The 25,579-nt window shown below is 35.2% G+C and overlaps 1 protein-coding gene across 5 annotated transcripts in view; it reads left to right on the plus strand.

The window, feature by feature from the left end:
• Positions 1-25,579, plus strand: part of STXBP4 (syntaxin binding protein 4) — a 219,997-nt gene that overhangs the window by 45,266 nt on the left and 149,152 nt on the right. For all 5 annotated transcript variants that reach the window (XR_015721309.1, XM_045773046.2, XM_045773041.2 and 2 more), the window contains 2 exons: positions 10,516-10,605; positions 14,566-14,631. Coding sequence is in view for 4 of the 5 variants with exons in the window: in XM_045773046.2 (XP_045629002.1) it covers positions 10,516-10,605; positions 14,566-14,631 (156 nt within the window). In the remaining variant the exon portion in view is untranslated. The remainder of the gene's footprint in view (positions 1-10,515; positions 10,606-14,565; positions 14,632-25,579) is intronic.

Genomic DNA, 25,579 nt, shown 5'->3' on the forward strand with positions numbered 1-25,579 from the left:
CTTCCCCTGCACCCTCAATCAGGTTACTATTCCTTTGCCTCCTTTTTTGCCTTTTTTGTGCTTTATGTAAAATGTAATTGTGAAGCCTATTAACTTCACAAGTCATTTGTTCTACAGAACTTTGACACTTAGGGGCTCTTGGGTGGCTCAGTCAGTTAAGCTGCCGACTCTTGCTTTTGGCTCAGGTCATGATCTCAGGGTCCTGGGCTCAAGCCCCATGTTGGGCTCCACGCTCAGTGGGGGGTCTGCTTGAGGATTCTCTCTCTCCCTCTGCCTTACCCCTCCCCCTGCCCATTCTCCACCCCCCCCAATAAATAAATAAATAAATAAATCTTTAAAAAAAAAGAACTTTGACATTTATGACATTTATATTGTCAAATTTTTCAGTCCTTTTCATTACAGAGTTTCTGTGTTATTGTATCACTCAGGAAGGTCTTCCCAATTTATGTATTCAGTTCACTCAAAATCTTTTCTTGTCTATGCATGAGTTAGGGCTCCAAATGGATAACCACTTGCCCTTATTCCACCATCTTTTACTTATAATCATCCTTCTTCACTTTTGCTGCTAATTTGTTGTGTTTTTTTTTTAAGATTTTGTTTATTTGAGAAAGAGAGGGAGAGAGAATGAGGAGGGGGGAAGGGCAGAGGGAGAGAGAGAGAGAGACAGGAGCAGACTCTCCTCTGAATAGGGAGCCTAGTGCAGGGCTCAATCCCAGGACCCTAAGATCATGACACTTAACCAACTGAGCCACCCAGGCACCCCTTGCCGCTAATTTGATATACGAACTTTATCCTATACTAAATCTCTATCTAGACACACAGATCTGTTTCTAGACCCACCACTCTGTTCCAATGATCAGTTTCTGCCAGTACAATTACTATTTTAATTATTCTAGCCGCGTAGCTCATTGTTATGTGGTAGGCTTAATGTTTTCTTTTTAACTTCTTGGTTTTGATCTTCTAGATGATCTTTAGAATCATTTTTGCCATGGTAATAAAAATTCAGTTGGGACTTTTTAAAATTGGAATTGCGTTGAATTCAAAGAGTGGTTTGGGAGAGATGAACGTGGTTTATTTCTCCAGTCATTTAGGTGTTTGTTGATATTTTGGAAAGAGAAAATTGTATCTTGCTTCATACATGTCTTAAATATTTCTTGTTACGTCTGAAAAGGTATGCTGTAGTTTTTGTTGCTATTAGAAATGGGATTTTTTTTAACTATTATATTTTCTAATGGATGATTAGTAAAGATACTAATTTTTTTAAAGATTTTATTTTCAAGTCATCTCTCCACCCAGTGTAGGACTGGAACTTAGAACCCTGAGATCAAGAGTTGCGTGCTCCACCAACTAAATCAGCCAGGTGCCCCAAGATACTAATTTTTGCATGATTATTTTGTGCGGTGCCACTCTATTGAACTCCCTTATTCTACCTATTTTTCCCTTGTCTTGGGTTTTCTAGATAGGCATTTTAAATTAGTTACATTTCTGTTTCTCCCACAAAATTTTACTTTTTTCTGAATTACCATTGGAACAGGAGCTGCAAAAGTGACTAAAAAATAAATTTTCATGATATTTGAGCCATTTTACATATTTAATTTTTTAAAAGAAGCTAGCATTATCTTTATAATATTTTATATATATAAAATATATATATAAATATAATATAATATTTTATATCTACTTATTTACAAATTATATTTTTAAAAATTTAAATGTGTAAATAAAATTTATGCTGTTTCTATTTTTCTGCAACAGCTTACATAATAGAAACTTTATCGGTTCCTTTAAGGTTTGAAAACGTTTCATATGCCAGATGGTCTAGGTCTGGGTCTTTTTGGAAGGAGATCTTTCCTATTTTTTTTAATGTCTTCTAAGGTTATTTTATTCAAGTTTTTGTCCTTTTCTTGAATAATTCTGTGAATGGATATCTTACTAGAGAATTTTTCCTTTCATCAAGATACTAAAATTTGTTAAAGAAAATAACACAGAATTTTTTTAGGTTTTTAATATATTTTAGTGATACATTAGTGATACAACTTTTTATCTCATAGATGGTGCTACACAGTTTTTTAAAAAAAATCACACCACAAGTTTCTATAGATCGTATTTTAATTTTCGTTCAGGATGTAATATTTCCATTGTCATTGCTTCTTTGACCCTTATTTTGAACTGTTTTAGACATTTTCTAGTTATATAGTTTCCCTCTGGTTGCTGATTTCTAGTGTCCTTCACTGAAGTCAGAAACACATTCTCCATGGTATTAATCCTTTGACCATATATCCAGCATATAGTCAATTTTATGAAATATTCCCATTTTTTGAAAAGCATGTCTGTTCTGCACTGGAGTGAGTGTAAGTACTCCCTGTATATCAATTAGGTCAAGGTTGTTAATCATGTGATTGAAATTTTCTATTTCCTTTTTTTTTCTATTTCCTTACTCATTTCTTGTTTTCTTTTATTGAGCAAGAGGCATTTCATTTGAAAAATTTCCCTTAGTTCTGCTCATTTTTGCTTTCCATATCATAGGCAGTATTATTAGGTGTATATGATTTTAGAATTGTTATATCCTGACAAGATGTTGAATCTCTTCATCTCTAGAATGTTTCCTGCCTTAAAATCAACTCAATCTAATCATAAAGTGATACCACTGTTCTTTTGGTTGGTGTTTTGATTTGGTTTCCAATGACTATAAATATTTCTCTTTTTAAAAGAAAAATGTTGTATAACCCTTTAACTGTATCTAATAGAATCTAAATACTATAGTATTCATTCATGAATTCTTATTCTCAGAAATTTATCATCTTTTCTTTTTCTCTTCTTTTATTTTTATTCCATATTACCCTAGAATGTTACCTTGATATATTATAATTTTAAGAATACAGTATACTTAAAAATTGGTCATTGAAAAAAAATCAATCATTGATCACCCTATTATTCTGTTGCAAAAAATTTAGGTGATTAAAATGTGTTTGTTTTAATTCACTGAATTCATAAGCTCTGACATTAAAATTTTCTTCTGAATTGAGTAGTAATTTTACTTATTGGTACACAATCAAAAAATATAAATATATAAATTTTGATCAATTATTTTTATAAAGGTAATTTTTAAAATATAAATTTATATTTCAATGGATGAATTATTTACAATCCAGCTCTGTCATTTATAAGATTTTCATACTTGCACAGGCATTTTTAAATTCTTCTGTACTGGTTTACTTTGCTTCGTAAGTATTGATATCTAATAACACATTCTTGCACTTTGTTCTTCTTTTTAAATATTGCTTTGGCTAATCTTTTTTCTTGTCCAAATAAGTTCTAGCAAAAATCTTACTGTACTGAATTTCTAGGTTATTTTGGGAAGAAACAACATCTTTATAAATTTAAGTCTTCCTATCTGTAAACATGTTTTGACTTCCTAATTTTATCTTCTTCAGTAGCAAATAATACATTTGATACATTTGTCCCAGTGCAAGCTTTATTAATCTTTTGTTAGATTTATTTCTAGTTACCTTTCACCTTTTTGCCTTTATAATAAGTGGTGTCTTTTTTTGTTTTTAAGACTTCATTTGTTAGAGCAGTTTTAGGTTCACAGCAAAACTGAGGGGAAGGTACAGAGATTTTCCAAGTGCCCTCTGCCCCAACACATGCATAACCTCCCTCATTATCAACATCCTGCACCAGAGTGTGGTACATTGTTACAGTTGATGAGCTTACATTGACGCATCATTATCACCTGGAGTTCATAGTTTACATTATGGTTCACCCTGGGTGCTGTACATTCTATGTGAGTTTGGACAAATGTATAATGACATGTGTCCATCATTATGATATCATGTATAGTATTTTTACCGCTCTGATTTTTAGCTCTGTGCTCTGTATGTTCATCTCTCCACACCTGCACCCCTCAACCCTGGCAATCGCTGGTCCTCTTATTGTCTTTATAGTTTTGCCCTTTCTGTAATGTCATGTAGTTGGAATCATACAGTATGTAGCCTTTTCAGATTGGCTTCTTTCACTTAGTAATCTGCATTTAAGGTTCCTCCATATCTTTCCATGTGTTTTTAGTGCTGATTAATATTCCATCATCTGATTGTACCACAGTTTATCCATTTACCTATTGAAGGATATTTGGTTACTTCCGAGTTTTGGCAATTGTGAATTGCCATCCATTTGCAGGTTTTTTTGTGTGAACATAAGTTTTCAGCTCCTTTGGTAAATACTAAGGAGCACAATTGCTGGTTTATATGGTAAGAAGATGTTCAGTTTTATAAGAAACCATCAAACTATCTCCCAAAATGACTATATCATTTTGCAGTCATAAAAGCAATAAATGAGAGTTCCTATCATTGAGAATGAGGGTTCCCATGATCTAGTTATTTGGAAACTTTCGGGAAATCACCCAGTCTCCTAGAATTGAGGCACTGATTTATCAGAACTGATTTAGTAGCATTTAAGGTAGGAGAACTGAACCTGTAAGAGCACTGTTTTCTGCTGTTTCAGGTGTTATGTATTTTCATACCTGATGTTGACAGCAGAGTGTTGTTTTCTTACTGCCAAACAGTTCTCAAGCTACTGTCCCCACTTTGGGTAAGGAAAGGCAACGGTGGTTGTGTGGCTCTCAACATAAGAGAAACGGGGAATTCAGAGTACTTTGGGTGAGCATGCAAAGCTTGCTTAGCAGCTGCAAAAAATACTGGTGCTCCAAATTAGTAATTTACTTCCTTTCTAGCCAATATGATTGTAGGGCAGATAAGCGTGTATTCAGTCTGTGATACTTTGATGACAAAAGCCAAATACCGATGGTAATTGTGCGAGGTCTTCTGCATGCCAATAATTTCCTGTTTGTGGCTTCATATCAAAATGTTGTGCAGTTGTCATTATATCAGTTTATAAGGCTTCCTTTGTTGTATTCTGCTTGTCAACATGTAGAAGATACCCCATAAAATGTTGCCCTTTTTTTTCACTTGAATCCCTAATAAGAAAACCAAAACAGTACATACATTTTCTATATCCTTGCATTCTTATTTAATACTCAATTCTATTTCATTAAATTTTTGGACTTAAAATTCACGAATGGGTCATGTACCACAATTTGAAAAATACTGTAAAAATCACTGCTTATCAAGTAGCTCATCAGAAACAAATGAAAAATACCTTATTATTTTGTAGTAGTATTCCTAAACTTTCTGTTGTTGTTGAAAAGAACACCATAGTGCTTCATCTGAAGTATCAATCGATCTGTGGTTGAGGAGGCTGACAGTCTGTGAGAGTGGGGAATTTCCACTATGGTTACCCCCTCAACCATCTTGTCACAAACAACAGAGTCAAATCTCATAATCCATCTGTTAGGGATGATTGTTTTTTACTTGTGTTTCCTTTTTCTGGCTTGTCTTTTCCTTAATTTATTTTTTAAAAATATTTTTGCTGAAGCATAATGGACACCCTGTAAAGTATAAAAATCTCAAGTTGTACAACGTGATGAATATCTATTAGTATCTCGTGTATAATCACCACTCAAAGGCTCCATTGTACCAACTTTGTCCCAGTTGGCCACCACTCCCTCCTTTACATTGGAACCACTATTCTGACGTATTAGCGATTACTTTTGCCTGTTCTTGAACGTCCTAATAATTAGAATCACACGGGGTGCCTGGGTGGCGCAGTCGTTAAGCGTCTGCCTTTGGCTCAGGGCGTGATCCCGGCGTTCTGGGATCGAGTCCCACATCAGGCTCCTCTGCTGGGAGCCTGCTTCTTCCTCTCCCACTCCCCCTGCTTGTGTTCCCTCTCTCGCTGGCTGTCTCTCTCTCTGTCAAAATAAATAAATAAATAAAATAAAAAAGAATCACACAATATATACTCTTTTGTGATGAGCCTCTTTTTGCCCATCATTTCATCTGACTCATAAGATTTCTTGAGATGCCATGTTTCAAGAAGGAAGAATTGCTGAGTCAGTCTAAGTCAGTCCTACTTTTGTTTAAGTTGACAAAAAAAGAAAACAACTTATGATTTTGGAATACTATGGCATTTAGATCTAAAAAATGTAATTATTATACTGTGATTCTAATCATCATTGCTATATTAAAAAATTCATACCATGCTACACCTGCGTTTAGCACAAGGTTACATATAGAAAAGCAAGGTTGGAGCCTAGATTTAGCAGAATTCTAAACTTAGCAACAGCAGACAAGAGTCTATCATAATAATATGGTGGGTTTACCATCCTAATTAAATGTCATACAGGGGTTATCTTAAAATCACAGAGAGAACACTGTAAATTCCCTAAAGTAGATTTTTTCACAGTTTGGTTTCTTGCTAAATCAATTTGGGGGAGCACAACCCCCGTTTTAGCAAGTGAGAGAATAGAATGGAAAATATCATAATGAATTGTATTTGAGTGAGTAAGGTTTCACTTATACTGGGGTCATGATACAAAAGGTATTGCTCTCTACGTGTAGCAGTATGTACTCCTCTGTAAAACATTAGATATGTACACTGAACAACGACAGTGTACGTGGTATTGTGTTAGCTATTCCAGCACATTCCTAAAATAAACAAAAGTCAAGCCTGTCCCTCAAGGAATTTAAGGTATCATATAAAGAAAGGCATGTACACAAATAATTATAGTTTAAACTGTAGCATTGAGTGATAAGGCTGTAGTTACTGACAGAGCTCAGAATATTGAGAGAAGATTCATAACAGACTTGGCATTTGAGTGAGTTTTAAATGATATAGGGATTTTATCTGCTTAAGAGGTGAGCAGAAAGTGATGAGAGAATTAGCATGAATATAAAAATATATATAATGTGATGGTAAGCCGAGAGTCATCTGGTTTTTTTAAAAGGTAAGTAGGTACATGCAGATCAGTGAAGGAAGATGGCCTAAAAGGGTAAATATTACACTTAGAAGTTTGTACTTTACTAGTAGTCGGTGAGAAGCCATTAGGGAGAATTGTCACATGATCAAAATAATAGTTTAGAAATGGTAATCTTATAACAGTGTTGGTCATCTTGGAAGGGAATGAAACTGGTGGTAGGAAGTCTAGATAGTGGACAAAGGAAAGAGTCCAAATATAGCATATTAAGAACTAAACTATGTTGAAGGTGAGGGTAATGGGAAGGAATGCAGAGACAGATATATGATATTTACCAACAACAAGAAGTATATCACCCTTAAGACTTGCATTTGGGTGTAAGAACCTAGGGAGAATGAGTTAAAGATAACTGTAGAGTTTTGATTAGAATGATTAATAGTAGAATGGTGCTGTCAATAAAAATAGGGAAATAAGAAAAGTGGAGGAGACGATAGGTTGGATTTTAGAGAGTAAGTTCAATACGCTGACAGGTGTAAGTAACCAAAAGGTCATTGGAAATAAGGAACTGGACACAAAGGGAGATTTGGAAATGATTCAGAGGGTGATAGTTGAAGCGTGGCATTGGACGTGATCACTCACGGAGAGCTTGTAGAGAAAAAGGGAGAAAGGGACAAACTTTGGGGAACCCCCCTCCCATTTAAGGAATGGAAATAAAATTAAGTCATGAGAAACAGCCTAAATAATTCTGAAGGGTAGGTGCGATAGTGGGATATCAAAAACCTAGGGAAGAAAAAGTTTCAAGGACAGATGGCTTAAGCAATGTTACATGAAACAAAGAAGAAAGTTGATGGAGGGGTGCATTTATTTTGCCAAATACTAGGTTAACTAGTGACATTGAGCATAATTATTTTCAAAATGTGGGGATGGGAGGAAAGATATATAAAGCAAATTATAAGAAGTAGAGGAGTGAGCAAGAGAAAGGAAGGAGAAAATAAGGGAATATACAGAAACTTTAAGGAAAGGAGGTAATGAATGAGTTTCTAATGGAAGGTTTTTATCAAAAAAAAAAAAAAAAAAAAGACCTGAAACAGACATTATTGTTCTGTTGAAGATGAATTGAGTTTCAGAATGAGACCAGTGGAATAGTAGCTATCCAGAATAGAGTGGAAATGATTTACAGTGTTATTTACCGGGTGTTTCAGAGGTCAGAGGACCGGAGGGTCACAAATGATACCAGGAGAACCAGACAGGAAAGGAATGGAGGAAGGTAAGGGTAAAGTCCAAGAATTGGAAACAGGTTAGAAAACAGTTATCTGTCTGGAATCATTTGAAGTTAAGTAGCAACAATTCATTTCATCTGTTGCTCGCTTAGTTGAAGCATATTGGGACTCTTAACACATTACTGAGCACCGAGAGGGTTTTCACAGAATTCACAGGTACCATCTATGGCCAGTTCTGTGGCTGTTGAGTTTTCACTGCTTAGCCTGAAATAGCAGTAGGATTATAACACATGTTGTTTTGTTTTGTTTTGAAGTCATAGTTTGTTCTATGGTTGGTCAAGCCTAGTGTTTTGCCTCCTGAAATGGTACTGTGAGCCCCTTTCTCCATGATTTGCCCCTGTGTTTTAAGCTCAAAGTTTATAATCACATCCCTAAAACCCCAGTCTATAGTTTCACTTTATATATATATTATATATATATAATTAGCTCTGTTGTCTAGATTCTTATCTAGACTTTTGAATTCTGTTTATTTCACATGTAGGTAGCATGCAAGGTAACAATAGACTTAGCTGAATGTTGAGTAGCAATCTTTCCCAGAACACTGTGTTTTGCAGACATTAGTCCAGATGCCACAGAATAAATAAAGGTGTGGTGGTCAGGGGTATCATCAAATAACCTGAGGAAATGCAACAAGTTATTTATTTCCTTTAGGGATATTTAAAATGCTCATTAGCATATTAAGGATGTTGGAAGCCCTGCAGGAAAGAAAGTTCATTTTTTTCTAAATCTTACATTTTTCAAATTGACCTGACCACAGGGACTTCTACCACCATCACCACCACTCAGTTTGGCTTTTGTGCAAAACCTAGTTAATATCCTTTAGAACGTACTTTGGGAAATACTGTTACATTTGAAAATGTATTAAAAACTAATCCTAAACAGTATAAGAATGAATTCTATGAGTATGTGTTGAGTACTCACGAAAGAGTAGAGTAACAGGGACAGACGAAGATGTTGTGATGATGTAAATTGTGAAACAAATGGCATAGATACCTAAAGGTAACTGTCAGGACCAAAGGAACCAGTAATGTGCAGGAAAAATATTTCTCCCCCAAAACTGAGGAATGACCTCCTACTTCAGTTGTGCTAAGATTTAGAAATCAAACCTGAATTTGTCATTTCTATTCCATCATGATTTCTGTTGGACGGTTAGTAAAAATCACAGACTAACGTCAGACCTCTGTGGGAATCTCAGGGTGGCCGTTTATTAGCTGTGAAACCTTAGGTAAGCTGCTAACCTTCTGAGCCTGTTTCCTCATCTGTTAAACGGAGACAAGGTTATAGGAAGAATGTAATATTGAATGTATATAGCCCTTAGCAATGTATCTGCGCATAGTAAGTTTGTAATAAATAGTATTACCATTAATTATTTTTTTAAGATTTTATTTGTTTATTAGAGTGAGAGTGTGTATAAGTGGGGGTGGGGGGATTGGGAAGGGCAGAGAGAGAGGGAGAAGCAGGCTCCCTGCTGAGCAGGGAGCCTGACAACGTGATCTGGGATCAGGATCTGAACCGAAGGCAGAAGCTTAACCGCCAGGCACCCCGTCATTAATTATTTTTATTATCTTTTGTTACTCTGCATTCACCTCTCCTATCTGAAGGGCTCTGCCTTAAGCCCATACTTACAAAGCAATCATTTTCTCCACATAGTCCTTTAAATTATATTTTCTATACTTTTTTTTTTAGTTCTGTTATAATTTAAACATACAAGATGGCTGTAATTAGACTTGGATTTTTACCTCTGATTATATTGTTATTGTTTTTTTACCGTGTAATTAACTGTCAGAGAGATCATGGCAGCAGTCAGAAAAGAGGAATTGCCATCTCTGCTATTTTGCGATGGTTGCTGTTCACTTGTGCATGAATTATTAATATTACCTTCAGTCCACAGTTTCTGTGCGGGAATCTTTTTAAGCTGCTTGGTTGTTAACATTGTATTTCATTTAGTTAAAACAAGGCATGCAATCAATCAGTGATTGGGTTCATATAAATTCTCTTGGTTGATAATGTACAGCGTTTTGTTAGCCTCAGATACCATGTACTTAGGGTGGGTATCTTTGGGGAGTAGTTTATGTTAATAACTCAGAAAGTCTTTTTGACATTATAAACACAATCTTGGGATTTGGACTTTTAAGAGAAATTACATTGTTAAAATTGATGACATAAAGGTGACAATAGGATATGTATACCTTACGATCACCTAGATTCTGTTATAAATAACAGCAATGCAAAGTTAAGCTTAAACCAAGTTACCCCCGATTGCTTTAACATTCTCTTTCATCTAATCAAATGACTCCAAAGTAAGAAACTAAATTTTGTTATTAAAATGCAAAAGCTTTAACACTCGTCAAAAAGGATTTTTATGCTAGTTCTCATAATTAGCATCTAATGCATAACTTTTTTCTTATATTTTAATGTTGACAGCTCCTTCCTTGTGATTCCTCAGAGGCAGATGAAATCGAAAGGCTTAAGCGTGAAAAAAATGATGCCCTGGAGGAAGTGAATACACTCAAGGTAATCTCCAATTTTTGCCTCCTTACATTTTGTTGAGAAAAAAAGAAATGGAAGAATATTATTATATTTATTATACATTATCAAATATTTGATATTATTTGTGTTCATGTTATGAACACAAATTCATTTATTCAGTAGGCCTTTAAAGAGTCCTTTTTGTTTGTTTACATACTTACTACATATATTTCTCAATACCCATGTGAGACTCAGTGTAGACAGTGGTTTTTGCTCATACCTGTGGATCTGGCTACTTCTCACCTCTTTTTGTTCTCGTATTGGTGGCAAGGATGAGAATCCAACAAAGATTATATGAGTCAACAGAACAAGCCATGACAATTTTGGATCCTTAAATGTTCACAGGGCAATACGTTTTTTCATGTTCGTGGGCATGTTTCAGAGGCCTCTCGTTTTGGTAACATAATTTGGAATTAAGGTAATATGATTAAGTGAAAAAAAAGACACACAGCATGCCCAAATATAGTTTAAGATTTTGGTTCTTTTTTGGGGGCGCCTGGGTGGCACAGTGGTTAAGCGTCTGCCTTCAGCTCAGGACATGATCCCGGCATTATGGGATCGAGCCCCACATCAGGCTCCTCTGCTATGAGCCTGCTTCTTCCTCTCCCACTCCCCCTGCTTCTGTTCCCTCTCTCACTGGCTGTCTCTATCTCTGTCGAATAAATAAATAAAATCTTTAAAAAAAAAAGATTTTGGTTCTTTTTCTATATTTTTGTTCTGTTTTTAGTAGAATATTAAATTTAAATTATACCCCAGTTTTCACAGAAACCCATTATATTTTTCAACTCTTCAAGAAAAGCGGTATAAACTACTTGATTTACCCTTAACTCGCCATAGGAATATGTTTTTTTCAATTATTTTAAATTATTTTCTGAAATAAGTAAAATTCTGTATTTATTTACTTAATTTTTATTAAAGCAATATCTTTACACCTCTCCCGAAAAGGAAGACATTTCCTTCCTGCCTTAGTTTTCAAATTCCAATCTCTAGAGGAAGCCATTGTTAAACACACCTTGTTTATCCTTTCAGAGACTTTTTCTCTATACAGCCAATTATATTTCTAAAAATAAATGTATATGTGCATTTTAACTTTTATGTAAATCTCTTCACACTGCACACACTTTTACAACTTGCTTCCTATTGCTTTTTTCTCTTTGTTGGCCTTATATCTTGGGCTACTTCTCAAGTTAAAATGTGCAGATCTGCCAAAATCTTTTTTTTTTTTAAGAATTTTATTTATTTATTTATTTATTTATTTATCAGAGAGAGAGAGAGAACACAAGCAGGTGGAAGGGCAGAGGGAGAGGGAGAAACAGGCTTCTTGCTGAGCAAGGAGCCCGATGTAGGACTCCATCTCAGGACCCTGGGATCATGACCTGAGCTGAAGGGAGCCACTAACCAACTGAGCCACCTAGGTGTCCCCCCACCAAAGTCTTCTTAAAGGTTTTCCTGTCATCCAGTGGTTCTGTCCTAGGTTATCTAGCCAGCTCCTTTTTTTTTTTTTTTAAGATTTTATTTATTTATTTATTTATTTATTTATTTATTTGAGAGAGGGCACAAGAGCAGGAGCAGAGGGGAGGGACAAAGGGAGAGGGAGAGAGTCCTCAAGCAGATTCCCCACTGAGCAGGAAAACGGATGTGGGGCTTGATCCCAGGATCCTGGGATCATGACCTGGGCTGAAGGCAGACTCTTAACCAACTGAACCACCCAGGCGTCCCTAGCCGGTTCCTTAATGATGAATTATTTAGGCTGCTTCCAGTTTTCCTCTAAAAATAAGTCCATCGTAAATAGCTTTGTAGCTGTATCTTTGAGCAATTTCTACAACTGTAAAAGTACAAACTGAATACATTTCTGAAAGTGGAACTGCTTTATCAAAGGATATGGACACATAAAATTTTATACATGTTACCAAGTTACCCTTCAAAAGGCTTTACCAATTCATGTTCCTTCCAAGTGTGTTCGAGCATTCCATTACTAAAGGAATTATTTTATAGACTTTTTTACAACTTTGAAACCACCTCTATATTTTTTGGTATAACAGTTAAGAATAAAGATGAAAAAACATATATTTAGTTTTAAGAATAAATTGGCAATAATTTCCTCATATTCTCTTTGAAAACATCTCCAATGATGGCTATCTTGGTAAAATAGCCTTTTATATAGTTCATCTCTGCATACGCCATTAAATCTCATGGTTCATCAGAACTTTCAGAGGCGCCTGGGTGGCTTAGTTCATTAAGCATTAGACTCTTGATTTTGACTCGGGTCACGATCTCAGGGTTGTGAGATCGAGTCCTGTGTCGGGATCTGTGCTAGATATGGAGCCTGCATAAGATTCTCTCTCTCTCTCTCTCTCAAAAAAAAAAAAAAAACAACTTTTGGAGGCTCTCAGATCTTTTCATTTTCTTAATGTTTATCATTGTTAAATTTAATGCTATGTTTCATTTTTTATTTAAATATCAGTATTAGTTATTAGAATTTTAACTTAAAATTGTTCCCTAAAGAGCTCTTCAATAAATCAGGGTTTTCATTTAAAGTCTATGACATGTAACTAAACATATCCTAATGTGACAGGACCTGAAATCCCAGATAGAGCATATTCTATATTTTATAATTACCTTTACACAGAAACCTGTCTGTTGGCTGAGAACTACTTGCTTGGCCAGGTAAAAGAGTTTACATAGCCATAAATACTTCTTCGAGGTAACGTGTGTACCTTCAGTATTTCTACTTGTCTTACACACAGATAACAGAGGTTGTTCGATGAAATTCATAGAGTGTGTAGGTGTTCTCTCATCACTTGCAACATCTCTATTCTTCATCTCTGATTTGAGACACAAATAAAAATGAAACCAAGATCATTTGATGCTAGTGGCTAATTTTTATTTGATAAGAATGATTTTTTAAAAGTGCTATGGGCTTTATTTAACTTAAAGGCTTTCTGCAAAGTTCAGATTGCTACTGCTTTGCAAAGCTGAATGAAAATAGATGTATTTTCCATTTACAGATGCAAAAAAACTAGGACACAGAGTGAAGGTGACTTGCTAGAGCATAAAAGCATGAGAGCCAGCAGTTTCTTGGCTCCTAGTCTGTGGCAGATTCATTAGATTGCTATATTAAATTCATCTTCATATACCTTCATTTCGTATCTTAGATAAGAATGAGCTGAAATATACCAGGAAACAGAATGCTTCTTATAAACATTACAGTGTTGCCATGAATATTTACAACTCAATTTAATCTTCAAGCAATTCCTCTGCTCAAGTTTATAGTAAAATGGTCCTTAAATTACTCTTAGTATTTCTGATTTGATCAATAAAATGTGGATTTATTTGTGATATATTTTTAAAAAGCTGAATGGTTTAGGGTATGTGCTTAAACTAATTTTAATTTCAGAGATAATAATATTTAATTTGCATGCATAATATTATTTATTCTACCTTAGTAACTATTACTCTATATTTTGGTTACACTAGTCATAGCTTCATTTGTATGGATAATCATCCAAGCACAAGATAAATTAGAAAAACAATAGTCAATCCAGTTTCATATGTCCTCTTTATTGTGGTAAGAGACCTTTATTTCTAAGTTGTAATAATAATGCTTTGATTTTAGAAGCTCTTTGGTGTTGATTGCTATTGCCCAAAATTTAGTTAGTATTTACATATTTTCATCCTGATTGAATTATTTTGGAGCTCAGATTTTGAGATTATACAAAATGGCTAACTAAAGTAACAGAAAATGCATTTACATCACAATTGTACTGTAAATAACTAATTACTTTTAAATGATATGTGTACAGCCAGAAAAGTGACTGAGAACTGCATTTTCAGATTGTTGCCATTGAATGTTTGAAGAATTTATAAATGTTGAAATAAAGCCCTGAAAGTGATACTTGTTCATACATCATAATTTGTTATTAATTCAGTGGTTTTTAAATATAGGAAAAGTTATTTGAATCAGAAAGGCAGAAGAAACAGTTGACAGAAGAACTCCAGAATGTGAAACAAGTAAGTGCCATGTATTGTATATATGTGCTTTGTGTTAATGTGGGTAAACATATGAGGTATACAGCAATTATGCTGTATAATATCTCAGACCTTAGATGTGAATAATAGAGTATAAAATAGCATTAAGTCTTTAAAGCAATCACTTTCAGAGGCTGTATCTGTGCTGAAATCCTGCTACTATTGCTCAAAGAAATTGCTTTCAAAACCAGATAATCATGGTTATCAGAAGTAAATGATCAATCTTATTGCTTTTCTATTCTTTTCTCTTTCTTTTTTGCTTTTCCTTTTTTCTTTTCTTCTGTTACTCATGCCTCACTTTATTAAAGAAAATAACATAACAAGAAAAAAAAACCTCCAAGGCAGAGCATTTTTTACTTTTATTTTTTAATACTAAAAAGTAAAAATTTATTTTTACTCTACATCATTCGTCACAGATTTTAGGTAGCTTGCAACAAAGCAAATACAGTGGCAAAAACAAATACAATAGATATACAAGTAAATAAAATATTGACTAAGGGTAGAAATATTGAATAAGGGTAGAAATATTGAATAAGGGTAGAGAGATAAAAAGAACATAGCTAGAGATCAGTGGAAATCACCAGATTTTGAATTTCCCAAACATCTACCCAGAAAACATAAAGTCAACAATGAAATCAAATAAAATCATATAGGACTCATACTTTCAATATGACTGTGACATAAAACACCACATCCTTCAAAATACATATAAACAGAGTAAAAAAATTTCAACAAAGTCCTGCAGCCTTCCTGCCACTGGAAATTGGGATACAAGAACAGAGGTGGTAAGCCTTCAATGACTGAAAAAGAACAGGAAAAAACAAAGCAATTAGATGAAGTACAAACACAATCACCTCCAGAAAATTGGGTGGTACTCAGAACTTGAGAAAGTGTGTGCAACCAGAAGTGGCAGCCTTGGAAAAATCATTGCTTCTGGGGGATAACCAAATGAACAGAAACAGAGTGGTATCCCTTGGAAATGAGGCAATAAGTAAATAAGAGGGGGAAATTAAAGATCTTGGAGAAATGAAAGAGAAACAAGACATACCAGTCCTTTCTGTCTACCCCCACCATGACCTTCAACATGATCCATAAAGAAGCTGTACAGAAGAGGGTACTGTTGAACTAAGAATGCCATCCGTGGAGGGTAGGGGGATGGAATAGGAAAAAAAAAATTAAATCTGTCCCCCTTACTACAAAGCAACTGTGAAAAATCAGACAATATGAATTAAAGCTTTCCTTCTGATGAAAACTCTCCAAAACAATTCAACCACAAAGTTGAAGAAAACTAACACAACACTCCAAATTCAATTAAATATCCTCAAACAAAGCATTTAGCACTAAGAAAAAACACCTCAAATCAGAAATTTTAAAAAACTAAGAATAGAAATGATATTTTTTAAAAAAGCAGGAAGAAATAAAATGAGAGTTGGTAAAACTTAGGAAAGAAATAGATGAAAGGGGGGTAAACAGAAGGCGGAATGAACCAGGAGAGACTGTGGACTCTGGGAAAAAAACTGAGGGCTTCAGAGAGGAAGGGGGTGGGGGATCGAGATAGGCTGGCGATGGGTATTAAGGAGGGCACATATTGCATGGTGCACTGGATGTTATACGCAAATAATCATGGAACACTACCTCAAAAACTAAGGATATATACTGTATGGTGACTAACATAACATAATAAAAAATTATTTTTAAAAAAAGAAAGAAATAGAAGAAAAAGACAAAAGCATATCAGAAATGAAAACTAAGTTTGTAAGTTGTCCAAGAAATTATCCAGACAAATGAAAAGGCATTGGAAAAACAAAAAAACACCACAACCAGGAAAATGATAGTAAAATAAGGAAGTAAAAGAGTTTCTTGAAGAAGTAAAACAGCTGAGGGGTGCCTGGGTGGCTCAGGTGGTTAAGCGTCTGCCTTGGGCTCAGATCATGATCATCCTGTTATTGAGCCCCATATCTGGCTCTCTGCTCAGTGGAGGACCCGCTTCTCCCTTTCCCTCTGTCACTCCCCCTGCGTGTGTGCTCTCTCTGTGTCAAATAAATAAATAAAATCTTAAAAAAAAAAAAAAAAAAAGTAAAGCAGCTGAGCAACACTAATATTTAGAACTACAATCCATGACAACTTTCCAGAAATAAAAGAAGACCTGAATCTGTTAGTGGGTACTAGGGAAATATGACCTAGAAGGATCAACTCTAGGACATAGCCAGTAAACTTATCAGGCTTTAGAGATAGAGGGGAAAATGCAGTGCCTCCAATTGAAAAGATCAGACAATTTACACAGGCAATAGAATTTGACCAGCATCAGTCTTCTCAACACAATAAAGTAAGGCCATGGTAGAGTAACATTTTCAAGAAACTAAAGGAAAGAAAGTGTAAACCAAATTGTACACAGCCAAGCTGACTTTCAGATATCAGGGCCCTGGAAAAACCATTTGGAATGTGCCAGTATTCAGGGAATACTGCACATATGTAGTATTCCTGAAGAATCTAGGAGAGGATGAGTTTCATCTAGCCAAAAAATTACTGGAATAACTTTGTCCAGAGTTTCCTAGAGAGTGAACGTTTCACAGATGTTATTTTATAGCTAAGACCAAAATGAGAATGAGTTTGCAGGTAAAAGAATAACACGTTACTAGTACATGTCTGACAAAAAAATCAAAAGATGCAACTTATTTTTAAAAAATCAGAGGATTAAAAGGAGGATGTTAAAAGAGGAAAATATAATTTAACCACTTTGTTGTATAAGTAAAGGTATCATTTAAAACTGATATCAAATAATAAAAGATTAGGTAAAAATAGAGATTTCAGGCACTATAAAAAAGTAATAATACAAAAGTAACCTATAGAATAAAAATACAAATCTCCCTAAATACAAAAAGAAATTTTTAAAAAGCAAAAGGAATGCACAAAATAAATACATATAAATATAATATATGTACACAATAACTTCAACAAAATATGACCAAATTGAGACCAAACATAATAATTATCTCAACATGAATGGGATTAACTCATCTATTAAAAGGTTGCCTTAGGAAAATATAGTTTACCAAAACTGACCTCAGTAGGGATAGAAAGCTTAACAGACCAATTTCCATAAAAGAAATAAAGTTATCAAGAAACTGCCCTCTAGAAAAGGACCAGGCCAGATGTTTCACAGGGAAGTTTAATCAAACCTTTGGCAATCCCAAAACTACATAAGTATCCTCTGGAAGATTAAAAAACAAAAAAAGAAAAAATTTCCAAATTCTTTTTTTTTCTTTTGAAGCTAGAGTAACATTGTTACCTAAACCTGATAAAAACAGCACACAAAAAATGAAAATGCAATTAGACTAGAATAACAACTAGGGACATATGAATTAGAAAAAATCTGTCTGCTTGCAGATGACATAATAGTAATCCAGAAAACTGTAGACAATCAGTGATAAAGCTAACTCAATGAAAAATTCACAAGCTAGCAAGATATAAAATTAATATGCAAAACTCAGTTGCATCCATATACACGAATAATAACCAGTTAGAAGTTTTAGCAGTTGAGAAGCCAAAAATGAGGTTGAAAAATTGGCAAAAGACATGAACAGACTCCCAAAAACATGATAAAAAAGTCCCTTAATCATATGAAAAGATAATCTTTCTCATAATGAGAGAAATACCAGTTGATTCTACACTGAGATAGGACTTCCATCTTCTAGTAATGATAGAGGAAAACACTGGCAGAAGACATCTTCCAACAGAAAACAACTTTAAAACCTGGGCGTTATACAATAGGCAGCTACCAAAGGAATTGAAGAATGAACATAATCAGACAGACTGCTTGCTCCTCCTGGCTGTAAGCCTGGAGCTAACATAATCTGACACTGGTGGAAATGGACCACACTTAGAGTCACTTGATATTCTCAAAGGTTCACAGACAATTGACTGGAGAAAAGATGCTTGTTACAATACATGGGGGTAGAATAAGGGAATTTTTGAGAAAAAAAAATGAATCTCAACCCTTCCCTTATGTCATAACTAACTGAATGGATTATAGATCTAAACATAAGAACTAAAATAATTAAATTCTAGAAAAAAACTTTTGTGATCTTGGGTTAAGCAAAATTATTAAACTATAACCTAAAATTAGTAAACTTTACTATATTGAAATTTACTATAGATAAATTCTACCTCAACAAAGGTTTGTCTGATTGTTTTTTTAAGAAAAACTGTGCCAATACCGTTTCTCACCCATCACATTAGCAAAAATTCAAAAGCTTGACAGTACTCTGTTGGTGAGGATATTTCAAAACAGGCATTCTCATTGGGAATGCAAAATGGTACCCCTATGAAGAAGAACTGGTAGTTTTAACAAATCTACATATCATTTACCCTCCTACCTGACAGTCTCACATCTAGGAATTTACCCTGAAAATATACCTCTAATAATATTAAAATATATATGCACAGTATTGCAATATTATTTGTAATTAGAAAATATTGAAAACTACCTTAATCTCTCTTGAGTAATATGGAGTGATTTCCAGGAGATACTACCAAGTAAAAAAAACAAAGTTCAAAAGAGTATATATAAGTATGCAATAGTTAAAAAACAAGAGCAGTTATATATCTGTTTATCTTTTTTTTTTTTTTTTTTAAAGATTTTATTTATTTATGTGACAGAGAGACAGCCAGCGAGAGAGGGAACACAGCAGGGGGAGTGGGAGAGGAAGAAGCAGGCTCCCAGCGGAAGAGCCTGATGTGGGACTCGATCCTGGATCGCCAGGATCACGCCCTGAGCCGAAGGCAGACGCTTTTAACGACTGCGCCACCCAGGCGCCCCATGTTTATCTTTTATAAAAGACACCAAAGGAAGGATAAACTACACAGTGATGAAACTGGTTATCTACAATGTGGGTGGACACACGGTGGATAAGGTGTAGAAAGGACTGACACCCGTCTGAGAATAACTTTTTATATAATTTTTACTTTGGGGTACATGTTAATATTCAGCACATTCAAAATTATAGAAAAAGCAATAAAGATAAGGAAGGGAAAATGAACTTAAAGCTACAAGCAGACCTGAACAAATCAATCCATTTGTATTTCAAATGAATACCATATCCATCCTAAAGAAAAACAAAAGAAAACCAATTCAAGTGACCTTTGAACACAGTATTTGTGTTCAGACTTTGACAGGTTGGGTTGAGTTGGAAAAGAAGTGCAAACAAATCCTGAACCTTTTTTAGTATTTTTGTTGTTGTTGTTTTAGCAGTATGGGCAAAGCAATTCTTTTTCTTTCTTTTTTTTTTTTAAGAGATTCTATTTATTTATTTATTTATTTATTTGACACAGAGAGAGAGAGAGCACAAGAGGGGGGTCAGAGGGAGAAGCAGACTCCCCCTTGAGTGGGGAGCCCAAACCGGGACTCAGTCCTGGAACTTCGAGATCATGACCTGAAGTGAAGGCAGACGCTAAACTGACTGAGCCACCTGGGCACCCATGGGCAAAGCAATTCCGAAACCAAGTTTAGATGTAACATAGGTTTTAGCAAATGTGTTGATTGTCATTGACAGCCAGAATCTCAATGAAAAAGCATAGACATACAAAACAGAATGAAAGAAGTCACAAAAGAATCCTGTGGATCAGACTGCAATTTGCAGGTATTGTGAAGGCATCATTTCTAAAATATCTATGTGTATGTGCCTATGAATGTATATGTGCACATATCTATATGTGTGTTTGCATATATATATACACATTCCCTGGCTCTGTCAGCTGTAAGAGCCAAGAAGCAGACAACCTAATAGCATATCCAAGTGCCCAGATATCATTCACTACTAAAGCAATCCCGTTTCCTTGAAGAAATGACTAATGTAAGCGTTGGGGTAAGTACAAGGCAAACTTGGAACATCTAATTTTCCAGAAAATAAGGAAGTGCTCAAAATGATGGGGTCTTGTCACAAGGAACAAGCTTGAAAAAGGCCAAATCTGGAAGAACTTGAGTACCAAAGTAATTAAATACAGTAACAAATTGCAGACCATTGAAAAAATAGTAATTCATAAGTCCATACCATTAGTAAATAGATTAATTAGTTAATTAATGGGGAAAAAGGAGAGCTCTTGCTCATTGTAGACTGTTGAGTGCTGACGTAACTGCAGAAAGCCTGCCAGATTTGGGAATTCAGCATTTTACATCTGTGTTAGTATAGACTGAATCAGGCTGGAGTCATCAGATGCTAAATCTAGGGGGAAATTTTGATGAAGAGCAGAGTATTTACATATTTACATGATTTTAAAGTAGCTCTCTATAAACTGCTTATTAATTGCTAGGGGAAAATAATAATTATACAGTAGTGAAATAAGACAACACCTTGACTGTTGCTAAAAATTGATAGTACCAATGAAGAACAGATGGAGAATGCGACTCCAAATGTGAAACCTTGAAAAGGACACATCACCTATGTAGTATTCCGGCTGAGAACATGTAACCAGAATCTAGCCATGAGGAAGTTGTATTCTTCAAAAATATCGATGTCATTAAAAAAAGAAGAAAGAAAGGCAATAAAATTTCCCAGATTAATAATAAGGGATATTATTGGGTCAATTGACAAAAGTGGAATATAGATGGTAAATTAGGTAAAAGTATTGAATCAGTGTTAAATTTCCTAAATCTGACAACTATACTGTGGTTATGTGAGAATATACTTAGGAAATACTGAAGTTTTTAGGGGTGAGGAGCCACGATGCACCTAACTTACCCTCAGAAGGTTAAGAAGAAAGTGATGTGTGTACATGTGTGCATGTGTTGTGTATATGCATCTGTACACATGAGTGTGCGTGTGTGTGTATTTATATATGAGAGAGATTGAGAATATGCAGAATCTCAGCTAACAGCAACCTCTAAATATCAGCGGTTTACAAGAGTGCTTTATTTCTCATTCATGAACATGTTAGCAAAAGGGTGAATCTGGTGAACTAGGTAAATCTGGGTGAGGGGTATGAGGATGTTCTTTGTACCGTTCCTAATTCTTGCAACTCTTGGGTACATTGAAATTATTTCCAAATAAAAAGTGTTTAGTCCTCTATATTTTGGCCAATTTTCAGACTCTCGTTAGGTATTTTTGTACTGTGGTTGGTATGCCTTTTTAACTTATTTTAATTCTGTATCTTCAATACCTGTATCAGTTTATATGGCCAGGCTTTTTTTTACATTTTAGTGTTTCTTTGCATCCTGAAAGTAGACATTTATACATCTTCTTTGTTAATTTTTGCATTTAGAACAAATTAGAGGGTGGATTTTTTTCCTACATTTAATTAAAATTTTCTTTTCTCCTAAGGGCTTACAGCTTAAAAGCTTTAGAATATCAAGAATGCTGGACAAAATAATTACATTAAGGACTGATTAAGAAATGAATCTAAAGAAAAATTAAGTTTTGCTTTTTTTTTTTTTCCTTGCAATACCTAGTTCTTCCACTTGAGGCCCTCCTGTATTTATTTCTCTGAACAGATTAGTTTCTATTAGGGAAGGTCAGGTCTTCATGAATAAATTATCTAAGACAAATCTGTATCAGAACTTAACAGTATTCAATAGGAAAGGATGGGACATCGATGAAAAAATAAACAGGAAAAGGAATCTTATATGAAGAATTGTGGATTAGCATGAGGGGTAATGTAGGAGATAATGGGCTTTGAAGTTAGACACACAGGTTTATCCGGATCTTGCCTCCTTCTTTGCTCTTGACCTTGGGCAAGCTACTTCACCTCTTCAAGCCTCAGTTTTGTCATTTCTAAAATGAGTTTGATAATAGGATCCCTCACAAAACTGTCAGAAGTATTAAGATAAATAGTATAAATGTGTACAGCTCATAGTAAGCACTCAACAAATATGAACTATCATGGTCATTATAATAAATAGTAGAAAAAGAAAGGTGCTGAAAAAAGATGTGGGAATGATTTGTTTTAACCATTTGATTTAGAGGAGGAAAATCTAATTCTGGCTGCAAGGATAATGAGACTTTTTATAGAGAGGGTAATACATACGTGAACTGGGCCAGACATAGAAAGGAAAGAGCATTCCAGACAGAGGGTACGGCATGCAAATCATGGTGTGAAAAAAAAAGTCTTGTCGTGGGGCATCTGGGTAGCTCAGTTGGTTAAGCGTCCAACTCTTGATTTTGGCTCAGATCATGATCGAGCGCCACGTTGGGCTCCACGCTGGGTGTGGAATCCGCTTGAGATTCTCTCTCTCTCTCCCTCTTCCTCTGCCCCTCCCCCACCCTCTTAAAAAAAAGTCTTGAGAGTCAGAATAGGCCTTTTGCACACTAACTGTACTAATATTTGTTAGTATATTTGTGTCTTTGTGTCTAAAAATATGATATCTGTCTTATAATTTGTTCATTAGAGTCAAGACTTTCAGAGCTTAAAACTGTCAGTAATATAGTAGGTTCCTCAAAAATAAGAGCTTTGATTTATATTCTTTCATCATCATCATCATCATCATCATCATCAAAGGCCCAGGAATATAAGGGGGCTATGGACAGATGAAAAGTGTTAGGAAGTGACATTTGGGTGGGTATGTTGGGACCAAAGCATATAGGCACTTGAATACCAGTCTAAGATTTCAGACCTCTGAGGATATTTAACAAGGGAAAAAATTATCAGCTTGCTTCACCTATAATCTGACCCCTTTCCTTCATACTCTACATCTAACTTCTTAGCCCTACTTTTTAAAAACTGCAGAATTTTACCACTTTTCACGACTTCCATCACTATTCTAAGCCACTGTGATCTGCTGCCTGTGTTGTAATGACGGCTTCCTACCAGGTCACCCTGCTCTTAACCTTTCCCCACCGCCATATGGTCTAGTCTGAACACAGCAGCCTGAAGTATCCTTTTAAAATTAATTTAGGGGGTGCCTGGGTGGCTCAGTCAGTTAAGTGTCTGACTCTTGATTTTGGCTCAGGTCATGATCTCAGGGTCCCAGCATCAAGCCCTGCTTCAGGTTCCATGCTCCACGCAATCTGCTTGAGATTCTCTCTCCCTCTCTCTCTGCCCCACCCACTCATGCTGGTGCTCTCTCTCTCTCTCAAATAAATACATAAATCTAAGAAAAAAAAAAACCTTTACAATTTTTAAATAATTTTTTATTTTTATTTTTTAAAGATTTTATTTATTTATTTGACAGAGAGACACAGCAAGAGAGGGAACACAAGTAGGGGGAGTGGGAGAGGGAGAAGCAGGCTTCCCACTGAGCAGGCAGCCCAATGTGAGGCTCAATCCCAGGACCCTGGGATCATGACCTGAGCCAAAGGCAGAAGCTTAATGACTGAGCCAGCCAGATGCCCCTAAAAATTTTTTTAGAAAAGCCAAAACTTAAGTTCGAACTCTCTAGGGATTTCCATCTCAGAGTAAAAGCCAAAATCCTACAAGTAGTAGCCTACAAGTAAATGTGAGAGCCTTCGAAAACCTACCTGATCTGCCATCCCCACACTCCTCCTACCTCAGTGACCTCATCTCTTATCACTCTCCCCCTTCCCCTCCCTGCACCATCCACTCCACTGACCTCTGACATTTACTGTGTGTGGGGAAGTTTTGTGATATTATTAATTGCTTTTGTGCATGTTATATGCTTGTCATGTTTTTGTCCTTATATCTCTGAACTACAGGGTAAGCTTCAGAGGGCAGCTATCATTGATGTGTTCTCTCATTTATATTAGAATAATATCGGACATAGAGTAGGTACTCAGTATTTGGTGAATAGATAAAGAGATGAATGAAGAATATCTGTATTTTTTAAAAATTTTATTCATTTACTTAGGGAGATCACGAATGGTAGGGAGGGGTAGAGGGAAAGGCAGAGGCAAACTCCCTGCTGAGCAGGGAGCCTGATGTGGGGCTCGATCCCAGGACCCCGAGATCCTGACCACTGCCGAAGGCAGATGTTCAACTGACTGAACCACCAAGGTACTCCAAGAATATCTATACTTAAGAATATTAACAGTAGGTTGGGAAGCAACTGAAGATCTGAGAAAAGGCTTTTGTATTAGTGTAGACCAGCACCATCTAATAGAGATATAATGAAAGCCACCTATGTATTGTTAATTTTCTAGTAGCCACATTTTTAAAACAGTAAAAAGAAGTAGGTGAAATTATTTTAAATATATTTTATTTAGTCTAATAAAACTAAAATATGATAGACTATGCAATAATATTAAAAATCCATTAGTGAGATGTTTTTACATTCTTTTTTTCATACTGTATCTTTGAAGTTCAGTGTTAAACTTAGAGCATATCTTATTTTGTACACTAAATTTTCATTGGAAATACTGGATCTGTGTTTAGATTTAATAAGATTTGGCTGTTGAAAAAAATAGGTTCATATACCCAAATGTTCCAAACATACTTAAAAATTTTCTAACTGAATAACAAAATCTTTTTCTTTCAATATTTGCATCCAAATGGATAAAACTATTTCATGGTTTTCTAGAAGAATTCATCTTTCAAGCACAACCATTTCAAATCTACATCTTTTCAAATTAAGTGTATCACTAATTCTTGATACCAATAATATCAAATTCAAAGGAGTATTGTAGACATAGAAAGCAACTCTTGGGGCTCCTGGGTGGCTCAGCTGTTAAGCATCTGCCTTCTGCTCAGGTCGTGATCCCAGGGTCCTGGGATCCAGCCCCACATCAGGCTCCCTTCTGGGAGCCTGTTTCTTCCTTTTTCACTCCCCCTGCTTGTGTTCCCTCTCTCACTGGCTGTGTCTCTCTCTGTCAAATAAATAAATAAAATCTTAAAAAAAAAAAAAGAAAGAAAGAAAGGAACTCTTAATTTCAGTATCAACTTAGCATACCTTAAATTTATCTTAGCTTTTGTAACTAATTTACATAACTATCAATAATTAAAACCTGTATATTGATTTATGGTAGAAAAATAGGTAAAATCATTG

The sequence above is a fragment of the Ursus americanus genome, chromosome 23 (assembly GCF_024610735.1).
Source record: "Ursus americanus isolate L20-20 chromosome 23, mUrsAme1.1.p, whole genome shotgun sequence".
In the NCBI taxonomy this organism is placed as follows: domain Eukaryota; kingdom Metazoa; phylum Chordata; class Mammalia; order Carnivora; family Ursidae; genus Ursus; species Ursus americanus.